At 49.8% G+C, this 11689-nt stretch overlaps 2 protein-coding genes across 3 annotated transcripts; one reads left to right on the forward strand and one right to left on the reverse strand.

Annotated features, from left to right (window-relative positions):
• The first annotated feature begins 597 nt into the window (after positions 1-597).
• On the forward strand, positions 598-4707 carry LOC123053910 (L-type lectin-domain containing receptor kinase SIT2). Its single transcript, XM_044477525.1, has 2 exons — positions 598-1157; positions 2420-4707. The coding sequence occupies exons 1-2, from the start codon at positions 1088-1090 to the stop codon at positions 4540-4542; spliced, it is 2193 nt and encodes a 730-aa protein (XP_044333460.1). The 5' UTR covers positions 598-1087; the 3' UTR covers positions 4543-4707.
• Positions 4708-4931: 224 nt separating this feature from the next.
• On the reverse strand, positions 4932-10743 carry LOC123053909 (tRNA-dihydrouridine(20) synthase [NAD(P)+]-like). Of its 2 annotated transcripts, none has more exons than XM_044477524.1 (10): positions 10496-10743; positions 9892-9997; positions 9433-9571; positions 9155-9263; positions 8928-9064; positions 8375-8511; positions 7802-7908; positions 7567-7694; positions 6682-6772; positions 4932-5287 (listed from the first exon to the last, which is right to left on the reverse strand). In XM_044477524.1, the coding sequence occupies exons 1-9, from the start codon at positions 10538-10540 to the stop codon at positions 6718-6720; spliced, it is 963 nt and encodes a 320-aa protein (XP_044333459.1). In that variant the 5' UTR covers positions 10541-10743; the 3' UTR covers positions 4932-5287; positions 6682-6717. The 2 variants fall into 2 exon arrangements, with proteins under 2 accessions (XP_044333459.1, XP_044333458.1); XM_044477523.1 differs by having other exon boundaries at positions 4932-5976.
• Between the last annotated feature and the right edge of the window lie 946 nt (positions 10744-11689).

An 11689-nucleotide genomic window follows, 5' to 3' on the forward strand; every position in this document is an offset into this window, starting at 1 on the left:
CACCCTACCGAAGCCGCCGGTGCCCAGCAGCCGCCGGTTCTTGAACCCCTTGGTGGCCTTGTACAGCTCCTTGTACGCGAACCGGTGCGGCCCGAACTCCACCTCCCAGTCCTCGCGCACCTCCGCGTACCTGATGCGCGTGCGCACGAACATGAAGAAGGCGATGGCCAGCGCGAGGACGAAGGCGGCGGTGGCGATCGGCAGCACGATCTCCAGCACCTTGGACCGTGGCTTGGGGCCGAACCGCGGCAGCGACGGGAGCTTCGAGGTGTCGAGCGGCGGCGCCGGGCCGTTGAGCGCGAAGCTCCAGCCGAGGACGTAGTGGCGCGTGAAGATGACGCCCGTGGCCGCCGAGAACCCGACGTACGCCGTGTCGGTGACGACCGCCGAGAGGTTGACGGGCGCGGAGATGAGGGGCTTCTTGGGCCTGGGCACGTCGAGGGGCGCCATGGCGACGTCGAGCCGGGTGGTGGCGCCGTCGTAGTCCACCCAGACCTGCATGGGCCGGCGGCTGATGAGGCTGAGGTTGTTGAACACGCCCGTGGCGTCGTCGTACCACCCAGCGGAGTGGTTCTGCACGGACCGCAGGCTGTTGAGGTCGACGCCGACGTGGTTGCTGTTCATGTCCTGGAACTCGGGGTTGAGCATGGTGTCGAGCTCGACGGCGAAGACGCCGTTGTCGGGCTTGCCGTTGTCGGTGACGTTGAGGATGCCGAGGTACTGGCCGGCGTTGAAGGTGGAGAGCCTGGTGCTGGGCGCGACCACGAACGCCATGCCGTTGTCGCTGAGCACGGTGAAGTTGGAGACGATGGCGAAGACGAACGCGACGGAGAAGGACTGCACGGCGCCGTTGCGCATCCGGAGCGGCGTCGGGTGGAACGCGTGGCCGGCCGCCTGGCTGGTGCCGTTGCTGAGCGCCAGCAGGCCGTTGGGCGCCACGGCGGCCAGGCCGTCGAGCCTGAGGTTGGCGCCCGCGAAGCCGTTGTAGGCGAACTGGTCGCCGGCCTGCGCCGCGCCACGGCCGAAGCCATCGGCGCCGAGGAGGACAAGGAGGATTGGTAGGAGGAGGAGAAAGCGGCGAGGGGCCATGGCGAGTGTCCGTGCGATGCTTGCGGCGTCCGCTGCGCCTCGTCTCTTGTGCGAGCAGCTCAAGCCTGCGGTTTGTAGTGTAGAGCGTGAGATGGTGGACTGCCGCGTGTGAACGATGCGATCCCGATTTTGGCCATCGGTGCGACGCATTGACCCGAGCGGCGAGTCTTCGTTCAAAATCTGCTGCTTTGGGTGCCAGTAGTACTAATCAAGATTGTGTTGCTAACGTGGGTGGGGAGGGTGGGGTGCTAATCAAGACTCTGCCGCTAACGTGGGTGGAGAGTACAAACATCAGAGGATTTAGAGCAAGATCACAGTACAGAGACAAACTATGCCAGTGCTCCACTGGGGACCTTTCCCTGCCCAGCGTACGCGTGCATTGTACTTCGACGACTCCGGGAGTCAAAGTCAAAAAGAAGTTGATACAAAATTATGTTAGGTGGGCGATGGCATTATGACAGGAGTGAGTGGTTGAGCGTCACACCGCAACAGGAGCAACACTGTATACGCATTAGGCAGCTGCTAACTGCGACGAACTTGAGTTGGTGCGCCCTTGTTTGACTTCTCCTCGGCACATTTCGCCCCCTTTTCTTACCACTCGTGTCAGGGCCATTGAAGGTCGCAAAGAAATAGACCCGGAAATTGCAAGATAGTACAATGTTCAAAAGAATTGGCGTGGTATTAAAAACCTCGAAGCAGATAGATACAAATCTGTTTGGTTTCTTCCATCCTCAACCACCGGCGAAAATGAGGCGAGTGTATGGGTCAATGGAGTGAGTGGCAAGCCCCACAGGCAGATGAGACGAGCCACGGAAGGTTCCTACGAACGAACGCGCCGCAAAGGATAGGAGCCCCCACGCACGGCCTGTGCCCTGTGGGCGCCGGCGCGGCGCGGGCGGGCTGCATTGCATGCAGCCTCTAGTTATTGCGGGCGACTTGCGTGCTCGCGCCGCGTCCCCCCCGGTCGCGTCCATTCGGAAAACCGTGCCGGAATCGTTGACGCAGCGACGCTGTTGACCCATCAGGACGAACGACGGGCAGCGGACAGGGACAAAGCCAAGAGCCCAAGAGGCATCACGGCTCCGGGATGACGCGTCCACACATGTGCAGTCGCTGTACCATCGCCCACGATTAGGTAGGCGCGACCAAAAATTAGATTTTGCCTTGCTCCTCTCACTCTCATAGCCTCACCATCCCACCAGGATCTGTGCTAATCTCGACGTCTGCATCTTCGTCAACTTCACACTACTTTTAAGGTTAAGCCACCCACACAAAAGAAAAGGATATGGTATGTTAATTACACACCGGGAGCAGTATCAGTGGGGCTATAGAGAGGCCAGCCACGGCACTCGCCGTCTACTTCAATCCACCACTGTGTCGGTACTCTGTAGAGATCCAGAGACCATGCTGCCTCCCGATCGAGCCATGCCGTTCCTTCTCCTGTTCCTCTTCCTCGGCCTCGCCGCCCCCCGCCCGGCGGCGGCGGCGGACGAGCAGTTCGTCTTCGACGGCTTCACCGGCGCGAACCTCACCCTGGACGGCATGGCCACGGTGACCCCGAACGGGCTGCTCCAGCTGTCCAACGCCACCAGCCAGCTCAAGGGCCACGCCTTCTTCCCGACGCCGCTGCAGTTCCACCGGGCGCCCAACAGCACGGCCATGCAGTCCTTCTCCACGGCCTTCGTCATCGGCATCATCGGCGCCTACGACACGCTCAGCAGCCACGGCATGGCCTTCGTCGTCGCCAAGAGCGCCAACTTCACCTCCGCGCTGCCGGGCCAGTTCCTCGGCCTCGTCGGCTCCGCCAACAACGGCAACGCCACCAACCACCTCTTCGCCGTGGAGTTCGACACCATCCTCAACTCCGAGTTCAACGACATGAGCGGCAACCACGTCGGCGTCGACGTCAACGGCCTCAACTCCGTCGACGCCGACAACGCCGGCTACTACGACGACGGCACCGGCGCCTTCAGGAACATCAGCCTGGTGGACCGCAAGCCCATGCAGGTGTGGGTGGACTTCGACGGCCGGACCATGCAGGTCAACGTCACCATGGCGCCCCTGCAGGTGGCCCGGCCCAAGAGGCCCCTGCTCTCCGCCACCGTCAACCTCTCCTCCGTCATCGACGGCACCGCGTACGTCGGGTTCTCCTCGTCCAGCGGCATCCTCTTCTGCCGCCACTACGTGCTCGGGTGGAGCTTCAAGATGAACGGCGCCGCCCCGGCGCTTAACATCTCGTCGCTGCCGTCGATGCCGGTCACGTTCCCCAAGCCGCGGTCCAAGGTTCTGGAGATCGTGCTCCCGATAGCGTCCGCGCTGCTCGTCTTCGCGGTGGCCGCCGCCGTCTTCGTGTACATGCGGAGGCGGCGCATGTTCGGGGAGCTCAAGGAGGACTGGGAGGCCACCTTCGGGCCGCACAGGTTCTCGTACAAGGACCTCTACCACGCCACCGACGGGTTCAGCGACGAGCGGCTGCTGGGCATCGGCGGGTTCGGGCGGGTGTACCGCGGCACGCTCCCCAAGTCCAAGTCGGCAGAGATCGCGGTGAAGAAGGTGTCGCACGGGTCGAGGCAGGGGATGCGGGAGTTCGTGGCGGAGGTGGTGACCATCGGCCGGCTCCGGCACCGCAACCTGGTGCAGCTGCTGGGCTACTGCCGGCGCAAGGGCGAGCTGCTGCTGGTGTACGACTACATGCCCAACGGCAGCCTGGACAAGCACCTGTACGACGACCAGAAGAAGAAGACGGCGGCGGCGGCCCTGGGCTGGGGGCAGAGGTTCCGGATCATCAAGGGCGTCGCCTCCGGGCTGCTGTACCTCCACGAGGACTGGGAGCAGGTGGTGGTGCACCGGGACATCAAGGCCAGCAACGTGCTGCTGGACGCCGACATGAACGGCCGGCTGGGCGACTTCGGGCTGGCGCGGCTGTACGACCACGGCACGGACCCGCACACGACGCACGTGGTGGGCACCATGGGGTACCTGGCGCCGGAGCTGGGGCACACGGGGAAGGCCTCCAAGGCGTCCGACGTGTTCGCGCTCGGGGCCTTCATGCTGGAGGTGGCGTGCGGGCGGAAGCCGGTGGTGCAGGACGCGCGCGACAACCACCTGGTGCTGGTGGACTGGGTGCTCGACCAGTGGCGCGCCGGGACGGTCACCGGCGCCGTCGACCCACGCCTGGGCGGCGACGTCGTGGAGGAGGAGGCGAGCCTGGTGCTGAGGCTGGGACTGCTGTGCTCGCACCCGCTGCCCGGCGCGCGGCCGACCACGCGGCAGGTGGCGCAGTACCTGGACGGCGACCTCAAGCTGCCGGAGCTGTCGCCCACGTACCAGAGCTTCAACATGCTGGCGCTCATGCAGGACCAGGGCTTCGACCCCTACGTCATGTCCTACCCGATGACCTCCATCACCGCCGGCACCATGTCCCAGATGTCTGACCTCTCCGGAGGGAGGTGATCCGCGGTCGTCGGCGTGTAACTAGGAATGCTGTCTGCTAGCGTCTTCATATTTTGTGTATGTTCAGAACCGGGTGAGTTTTTCTTCGTGTGGTAGTACATGGATCGATAACCTGAATGGAAAGTGTTGTGCAATCATGCTCGGCATGGTTTTATGTTCAGATGAGATATTACCGACCAAAAAAGTGAGATTTGGGTGTTTGATCTCCCACCCTCAACTAATGTACTGCTAGGAGTTTCTGAATGTAAACCATGATGCTGATCCCCTCCAAATCTGAATATTTCGTTTATGCTAGTAGTAATCCTGACGGCTGACGTTCCGAATCACCCATGCCAACAAAAAAAAAAAATCATCCATGCCACAAGATCCAGAACCTAACACAAGTTCCAAGCGTGTTGAGCATATTTTTACAGATCCATTGAACATCTTTCTGACGTAAATATGGTTTTATCTCTTTCTTAACTCAGAAAGTTATGTCTTTTGATGAAAAAAATATTGCTCAGTAAAATTGGTTTGAATTACCCCAAAGAAAAAACATTGCTCTGGGCATCTAGAAGACGGCAACCAAGGAAAATAATTGGTCCGTTGCAACAAATTATCTGAGTGAGATATTATGATACAGTAGCATATATACCAACAAGTCCTTCCAGAAGAAATAGCATGTGTCTCATATGGTCTATGATGTCACGGGTGATGCAGACTTTGTGCTTCCAGAATCCATAAGATACAAGAGGCAGTTTCATGCCTGTCAGAGCAACCAGATTGAAAGGCATCATATGCATGGGATGAAGTCAAGGAACAAAACCAAGGCCGAAGTCAAATGCTGTAAATTCTGCGCAATAACAAATCTGCAAACTGTACAAAGTACAAACCCACACAGCGATTGTTTCCAAGGAATAAAATTCTCACAAAATCCTGTTTTTTTCTTTTATCAAACAACTCCAAAGCATTTGGACCCTGAGAGACAATTGGATCTAACCCAAGTGTCAGGTAACACAATAAGGTCTTGAACTTCCCAAATAACACGATTTCCATCAATAATACATGACACAGCCTTTAGGCGATCCAGATTGGCAGAATAACTAAAATATATGTAAGCTTACAGAAATGGTGTCTATCAGCAAGTCATGGATTATATATTTTGTCAGTAATGGAAAGAATACAGTATCTCAAAATGCTTCTAGATTCTTGTCAGTCTAAATCAACGGCCTTTGTTGTCAAAAAAATCCTATAAGAACACGGTGCAAAACTGTACCCCACGAAATAACGAATCCATGAATCCTCAGTTGATCTTGATCAGATACCAAGATGGCACAGTGCAAAAGCCAAAACTGCACTCTTCTTTGGTGATATGTGAATTTCTCCAAAACTCATGCAAAGATCTCCGGAGAAAACATTCATAAAACAAAACCAACCGAGGGATCCAAGCAGAAGCTGTCAGAAAACATGAAATTAGACAAAGAAGAGTCAAGTAAAAAAAGGTTAACAGGGAGCCAACAGGACTTCAGAAACACAGCACGCCAAATAAAGTGGAAGGTACACTGATCAAATCTGGAGCTAAAACACCAAACTTCTAGTCCATCTTTTGGGATAAGAGTTGCCCTTCACGACAGGGGTCACAGTCCACAGTCATGAAAACTAATGCTTACCAAACCATTGGTAAGCCTTGCTGTCTTTTCCGAAGCAACTTTACGAAGTTGCAACTTGGACATTCAGATCCAAGATTTGATGTATTTGTTCCAAATAGTCTTAGCTAACAACACCTTCATACTCTAGAAAGAATTGTCCTTTTTTTGCATGGTTCAGCAAACCACAGCACACACACTGACACGCTCGTACAATTAGCACATTGTAACTTACAATCATGTACTGGGTTCCACTTCACTCCAATGCATACCCATACAGACTGGCACATACCAGTTACAATGTCAAAGGAAGGGAACCGTACAATTAAAATTTGGAAAGTCTTTTGCAATCCTGGTTACTAAACATGAATTTCTTGAGCACATTATTAAATTTGCAGGAGAGAACTTCAACAACGCAAAATTATATGATTGCATCAGCTCTACCAAAAAACTCGTTTCACTCGTTATCACGAGTTGTAAACTTCATCAACACGAAATTATATGAAATAGATACCTGGGTCACATAGAGGTTAGCAAAATCCTGTTTTGTTCATTTCCTATTTGAAACAACAAAATTATAGTAATCCTCTTCCCCGTAAAGTCTCCTGAAAACATGAGAAGAATAAGCATCAAGATAGCTGCCAGTTAAGGAATATACAAAAGTCAAATGAGGAAGATTGCAAGAACCACAGCATTGCAAAATCTGGTAGGTTTTGCATTCATTTGGCCAAACTCATTACCTACTCCTTCAGTTGTAAATTTTAAAAGGCAATTTCAAGGCTACCAATCTCCTATTGACTCCTTCCTAAACAGTGTTACTCTGCAGTTTGATCCTTAGTTTTCTTTTAAGGAGACAGTAAGGGAGGATCCTGTTGTAAATATATCATGGTGACATAAAACCAACTAATCTATCTCCAGCTGGGCAAAGCCATGTCAGATGAGCTCTCAACAGGCAATATTATCAGCAGAAAGAAGCTTTTCTATCTGTACTAGATAGGTGGAATCTTTCTGAAAAATACTATTATGCCTCTTAAGCTAAATATTCCAGCAAGCTAATGTACTAGGTTCCTTCAAGAAGTCTTCTAATATACAGTAAAACTAATAATGACATGAAAGTACTTCTAAATAAAAATCTAACACTACTATTTTTATGTAATCATCAAAATGACACGAATAGCTGCCAAAATACACACAACCATCCAGCGGCACACACAAAGCCTATGAAAAATGGCATCTTGCATGTGCCACATGTGAATGGGCCCGTTCCAGTAAGACCAAGACCATAAATTTGGGCAGTATTATCCACGGGTACCATAGAAGGGCAATGCATCTCCAAGTATAGTGCTACATGAGCTCATGATATGCAAAAGAAAACAGATAGGAACTTGACTTCACTTACGCTACATCTGCTGACAAACCACACTTTATCACACCTTTCCCTTCAGTCCCTTCAAGGCAAATGTAGTGCATTATGATTTCTCTTAGCGTTGTCTTTGTGCTCTTAATATCGTTGTCCCACAAAATAGTCTGCCCCAAAGAAATAAAATGTGAAGACATATAGATCCAATAAGTAAAACAAGACAGTAACTTTGATGTTTGAACAGAACAAATGCAAGAGCAACATTTTTAAATACCTTTCTCACATACTCTGTTTTGAAATCCTCCCAAGGTACTTTGCCTTTAGCAGAGAAAATGGAGGCATTCCACAAGGCACCTCTAGCAGCCATTACAGATGTGGCACCTAGAAGTCAAAGTAATCAAGACACAAACCCATTGTTAAAAACAACATGAAAGAGAATAAACAATAATATGCCGGTGCACTCTGACTCACCAAGAACTGGAAGCAAGGTGTTAATCCCTCACATTTGTGCAGTTTTTTTAGAATACCTTTATGGGTTTTCAAGAAACTCAGATTATGCATGCTTGTTTGCGAATGAATATTTTCATTTTCCAGTTAACTCAGATGTTTATTGCCATTTGGCGCTTAGGAAACGATATAGTACTACTATCGCAATCAAAGTACATGGAGATTTTTCTTTTGACTAGGTGTAAAGTAGGCACAATACTGATAACTGGCAAGCAAAGAAACCCGAAGTAGCGAGATTTAAGCTGAGATCTATTTATGCATTTCTCAATTTCTCTTTAATGTACTATACTATAAAAATTACTATAATAAATAAAAGAGCATATGAATGGAACATACAAACCTGTAGCATCTTTGATTCTCTTAAAATCTTCGTACTCAAATACATTCCCATTAGCTATAACTGGAATTGACAGTGCGGATACAACATCAGCAATCTCATCCCACTTAGCCGGATCCCTTGGCCTGTCTTTGACCTTTCTGCAGTTTTACAGAAGGCTGACATAAGGAAAACAACTACTCGAAAATGATCCTAGGGTCCATGAAAAATGGAAGATGATATATGCACCACGTCATATTTCAGTTTGATTACTGTGAAAACTAAACCCAATGGATTACAAAGTAAATCTACAAGTTAGTTAATGTATGGATAGTGGGCAAAAAAACAGTGGGCAGAAATGCGAGTCAGTCCCTGAACTTTCCATGGATTTAAGTCGTATCAATTTGGGTACAACAAAATTCTAACAAACCGAATGGCCATGCATATGAATATAATTTTCACCAGGATTTGCAATCTTGGGTGTTAAATTTGGTTGATACCCTTTAAAAACACGAATGGCAAATTGTGCGCTTTCAAGCAAGATAAGACTCAGAAATACAATTGCATCTGTGCTTACCTTCCATGGACAGCCAGAGCTGGAACACCACATTTCTCAATCCGGCGTGCCAACTCCACAGTGTCCTGACGTGTGTTCAGTAGACGGATTTTACATGTCACTGGTGTGTTCAAGTTCCTCCGCAATGTAGTCAAAATCTACATGGAATAATTTGCATAGCCTGAATAAGCATAGTAAAGTACAAGGGATGAAAGTAAGAGGACAAATAAGACCATATAGGCATGTACATCATGTATAAGCTCAGGTTTGGAGAGTAATGCAGAACCCATTCCTCCACTGACAGAAAAAGCCTTTGGACAGCCCATGTTGATATCTATAGCAGCAACATCATTACACCTGATGAGGATGAAAAATTATGATTAAAGAGAAGATGCTATGTTTAAAAGACCAATTCAAAGCTTTGATCAAATCATCGGATCAAACAATTTAGTTAGCACCCTTTCCCCATAACACGGTGCACTTTAAGTTATTCGCTGTTGAGAACAAACTCAGAAGTAAGGCTTACACAATCTCAGCAGCTTTAAGTGCTCTCACAGCATCTGACGTGCCGATTTGAAAGACAACCTTGTCCCTTTCTTGCGGGCATGTTCGGAAAACAACACTATCAGTCCCTCTCTCCACAAAATCAGTTGTCCCAAGAGATTCTGACCAATGATGAACACCATAAATTAGAATGAGTGGAACCAAAAAACATAAATCTGGAGAACATGGGGAACAAATAAACAAAATCCAGTGGCGTTAAGTTGTCCTTAAATTATACACTTGTACACTAAGCAGTCCTTAAATTTGTTCCCTATCTCCAAACAAAAAAAATCACATCCAAGAATCATCTCAGATAAATGCTTTCAGTCACTAACTTAAAATGCAACATTATTGGAGTAAAGCTATCTACGATACTATGAGATGTGGCAGTCACAGTTGTGAAATCAAAATGAACTGTGAAACATCAATTGGACTACAATACCATTTATAACACGTTGACAGTTCACAAACTTATGATCTATTATTTCTTCTCCATACGTAATATCCGCGCCATATTCAGCAGCCAATAGCCTAAACGGCAGAGTACCCTGCAAAAATCACTGACAGAATTAGGATAGTTCCACATATGACTAGTAAAGATGTTGAAGAAATATGTGGCAAGGAGGATATTGTCTAGAAATAACTGTGATTTGTGGAGGATAACCAGCATTTATTCAGGAATCCAGCATCTTGCAACTAAGAACCGTACAAAGAGCTAAATCAGTTCATCAATAGAGATATCGTGCTATTTATTCCAGTCCTAGAGCATCCAAAAAAAATCCTGATTTCCGTAGACTACAAGAGATCTCTGGGGCTTCGCTTTGACTAACACGGCTAGCAACGGGGCAATCGCCCATCGAGCAACGCGCCGAGAAGACGAGCTACTCGATGACCCCGTGTGCACTAAAGCTTCCTGCTCTAGATTCAGAGAGGCTTGAATCTAGGACCCCCATGCTCCGGGGGCTAAAACTCGGTTCCTACGGTCCCAACTCCCAACTCATGCGGACGCTGCTGCGAATCGGGGTGGGAGGGTTTGGAGTAGTTACCGCGCGGACCATGGGCGCGAGCACCATCTTGTTGCGGTACTCCATCTCTTCTTGCCTCGCGTCGCCGCGCCGCCGCCGCCGCCGCTGGCCGCTGCGGCTGCTCCGCCTCTGACCCTCTCCTTGCTACCCCGGGGATTCTGGAGGACGAGGGTCCGCGGCGGACAGTGCCGCAGAGAAGAAAAGGCGACGCTGGCGGCGACCGCGCTGTCCCGTGCAGGAACAGAGCACTGTGTCCTTTCCGGACCGGATCCTCTTGCACGTTCCTTGTTGGGTTGGCCCCTCAAAAGCCCAACTCTTCTTGCTTGGGTTGGGCTCCGGTGATCATAAATAAAGCTTTTGTGCCATTTTTTTTTTCAATTTTCTAATAAAATCTTGGTACCCTAAAAAAATCTGGTTAATCAACTCATACGATCATAGCAAGGTTGGTCGAAATCACTAGTTAATGAGTACTCATTCCAAAGATCACTCCCACCATCCAGATTGCGACAAGTGGCATGCTGCATATGCGCCACTTGTCGTAACCTGGGAGTTTTCTCTTTTTCGTAGATTCGTTTATTCAAAACGTTTTATCTCTTAAATCGTGTGTCCAAATCTCGAACCGTTTTCACCGTTAGATTCCTCGCGTAGAGATCTTCAAAATTAGATCCCATATTGATAGGTTTGAAGAACTTTTTTCACGAAAAAACCGAACCGGGAGCACGGGTTTTTTCCCTTTTCGAAAGAGGCATGCCCATGCCTCTCGCAAAATCACAACCGTGCCTCTCGCGGAAGAAAAAACGTGCCTCTCACGGAAGAAAAAGAAGAAGAGAAAACATGTTTTTTCGGTTTCCGAGGAGGCACGGCCGTCCTTCTCGCGAAAGCACAACTATGCCTCTCGCGGAAGCAAAACCGTGCCTCTCGCGAAAGAAAAAAAATAGAAAACGCGTTTTTTTCGTTTTCGAGAGGCACGGCGGTGCCTCTCGTGAAAACACAACCGTGCCTCTCGCGGAAGCAAAACCGTGCCTCTCTCGGAAGCAAAACCGTGCCTCTCGCGGAAGAAAAAAAACAGAAAACACGTTTTTTTCGTTTTCGAGGGGCACGACCGTGACTCTTGCGAAAGCAAAACCGTGCCTCTCGCGGAAGCAAAACCGTGACTCTCGCCAAAAAAAGAAAACGCATTTTTCACGGAAAAAAATTCAAAAAAAAATTGGTCCA

This window comes from Triticum aestivum, chromosome 2D (assembly GCF_018294505.1).
Source record: "Triticum aestivum cultivar Chinese Spring chromosome 2D, IWGSC CS RefSeq v2.1, whole genome shotgun sequence".
NCBI classification, from domain to species: Eukaryota; Viridiplantae; Streptophyta; class Magnoliopsida; order Poales; family Poaceae; genus Triticum; species Triticum aestivum.

Excerpts from the sequence above, each read along its gene's own strand:
- LOC123053909 (XM_044477524.1), bottom strand. The coding sequence starts at position 10,540 with ATGGAGTACCGCAACAAGATGGTGCTCGCGCCCATGGTCCGCGCG. Across the intron at positions 9,998-10,495 it reads TCGCGCCCATGGTCCGCGCG|GGTACTCTGCCGTTTAGGCT; the intron begins GTAACTACTCCA and ends TGATTTTTGCAG. Across the intron at positions 9,572-9,891 it reads CTGTCAACGTGTTATAAATG|AATCTCTTGGGACAACTGAT; the intron begins GTATTGTAGTCC and ends ATCATTGGTCAG.
- LOC123053910 (XM_044477525.1), top strand. The coding sequence starts at position 1,088 with ATGGCGAGTGTCCGTGCGATGCTTGCGGCGTCCGCTGCGCCTCGTCTC. Across the intron at positions 1,158-2,419 it reads GTGCGAGCAGCTCAAGCCTG|GAGAGGCCAGCCACGGCACT; the intron begins CGGTTTGTAGTG and ends AGTGGGGCTATA.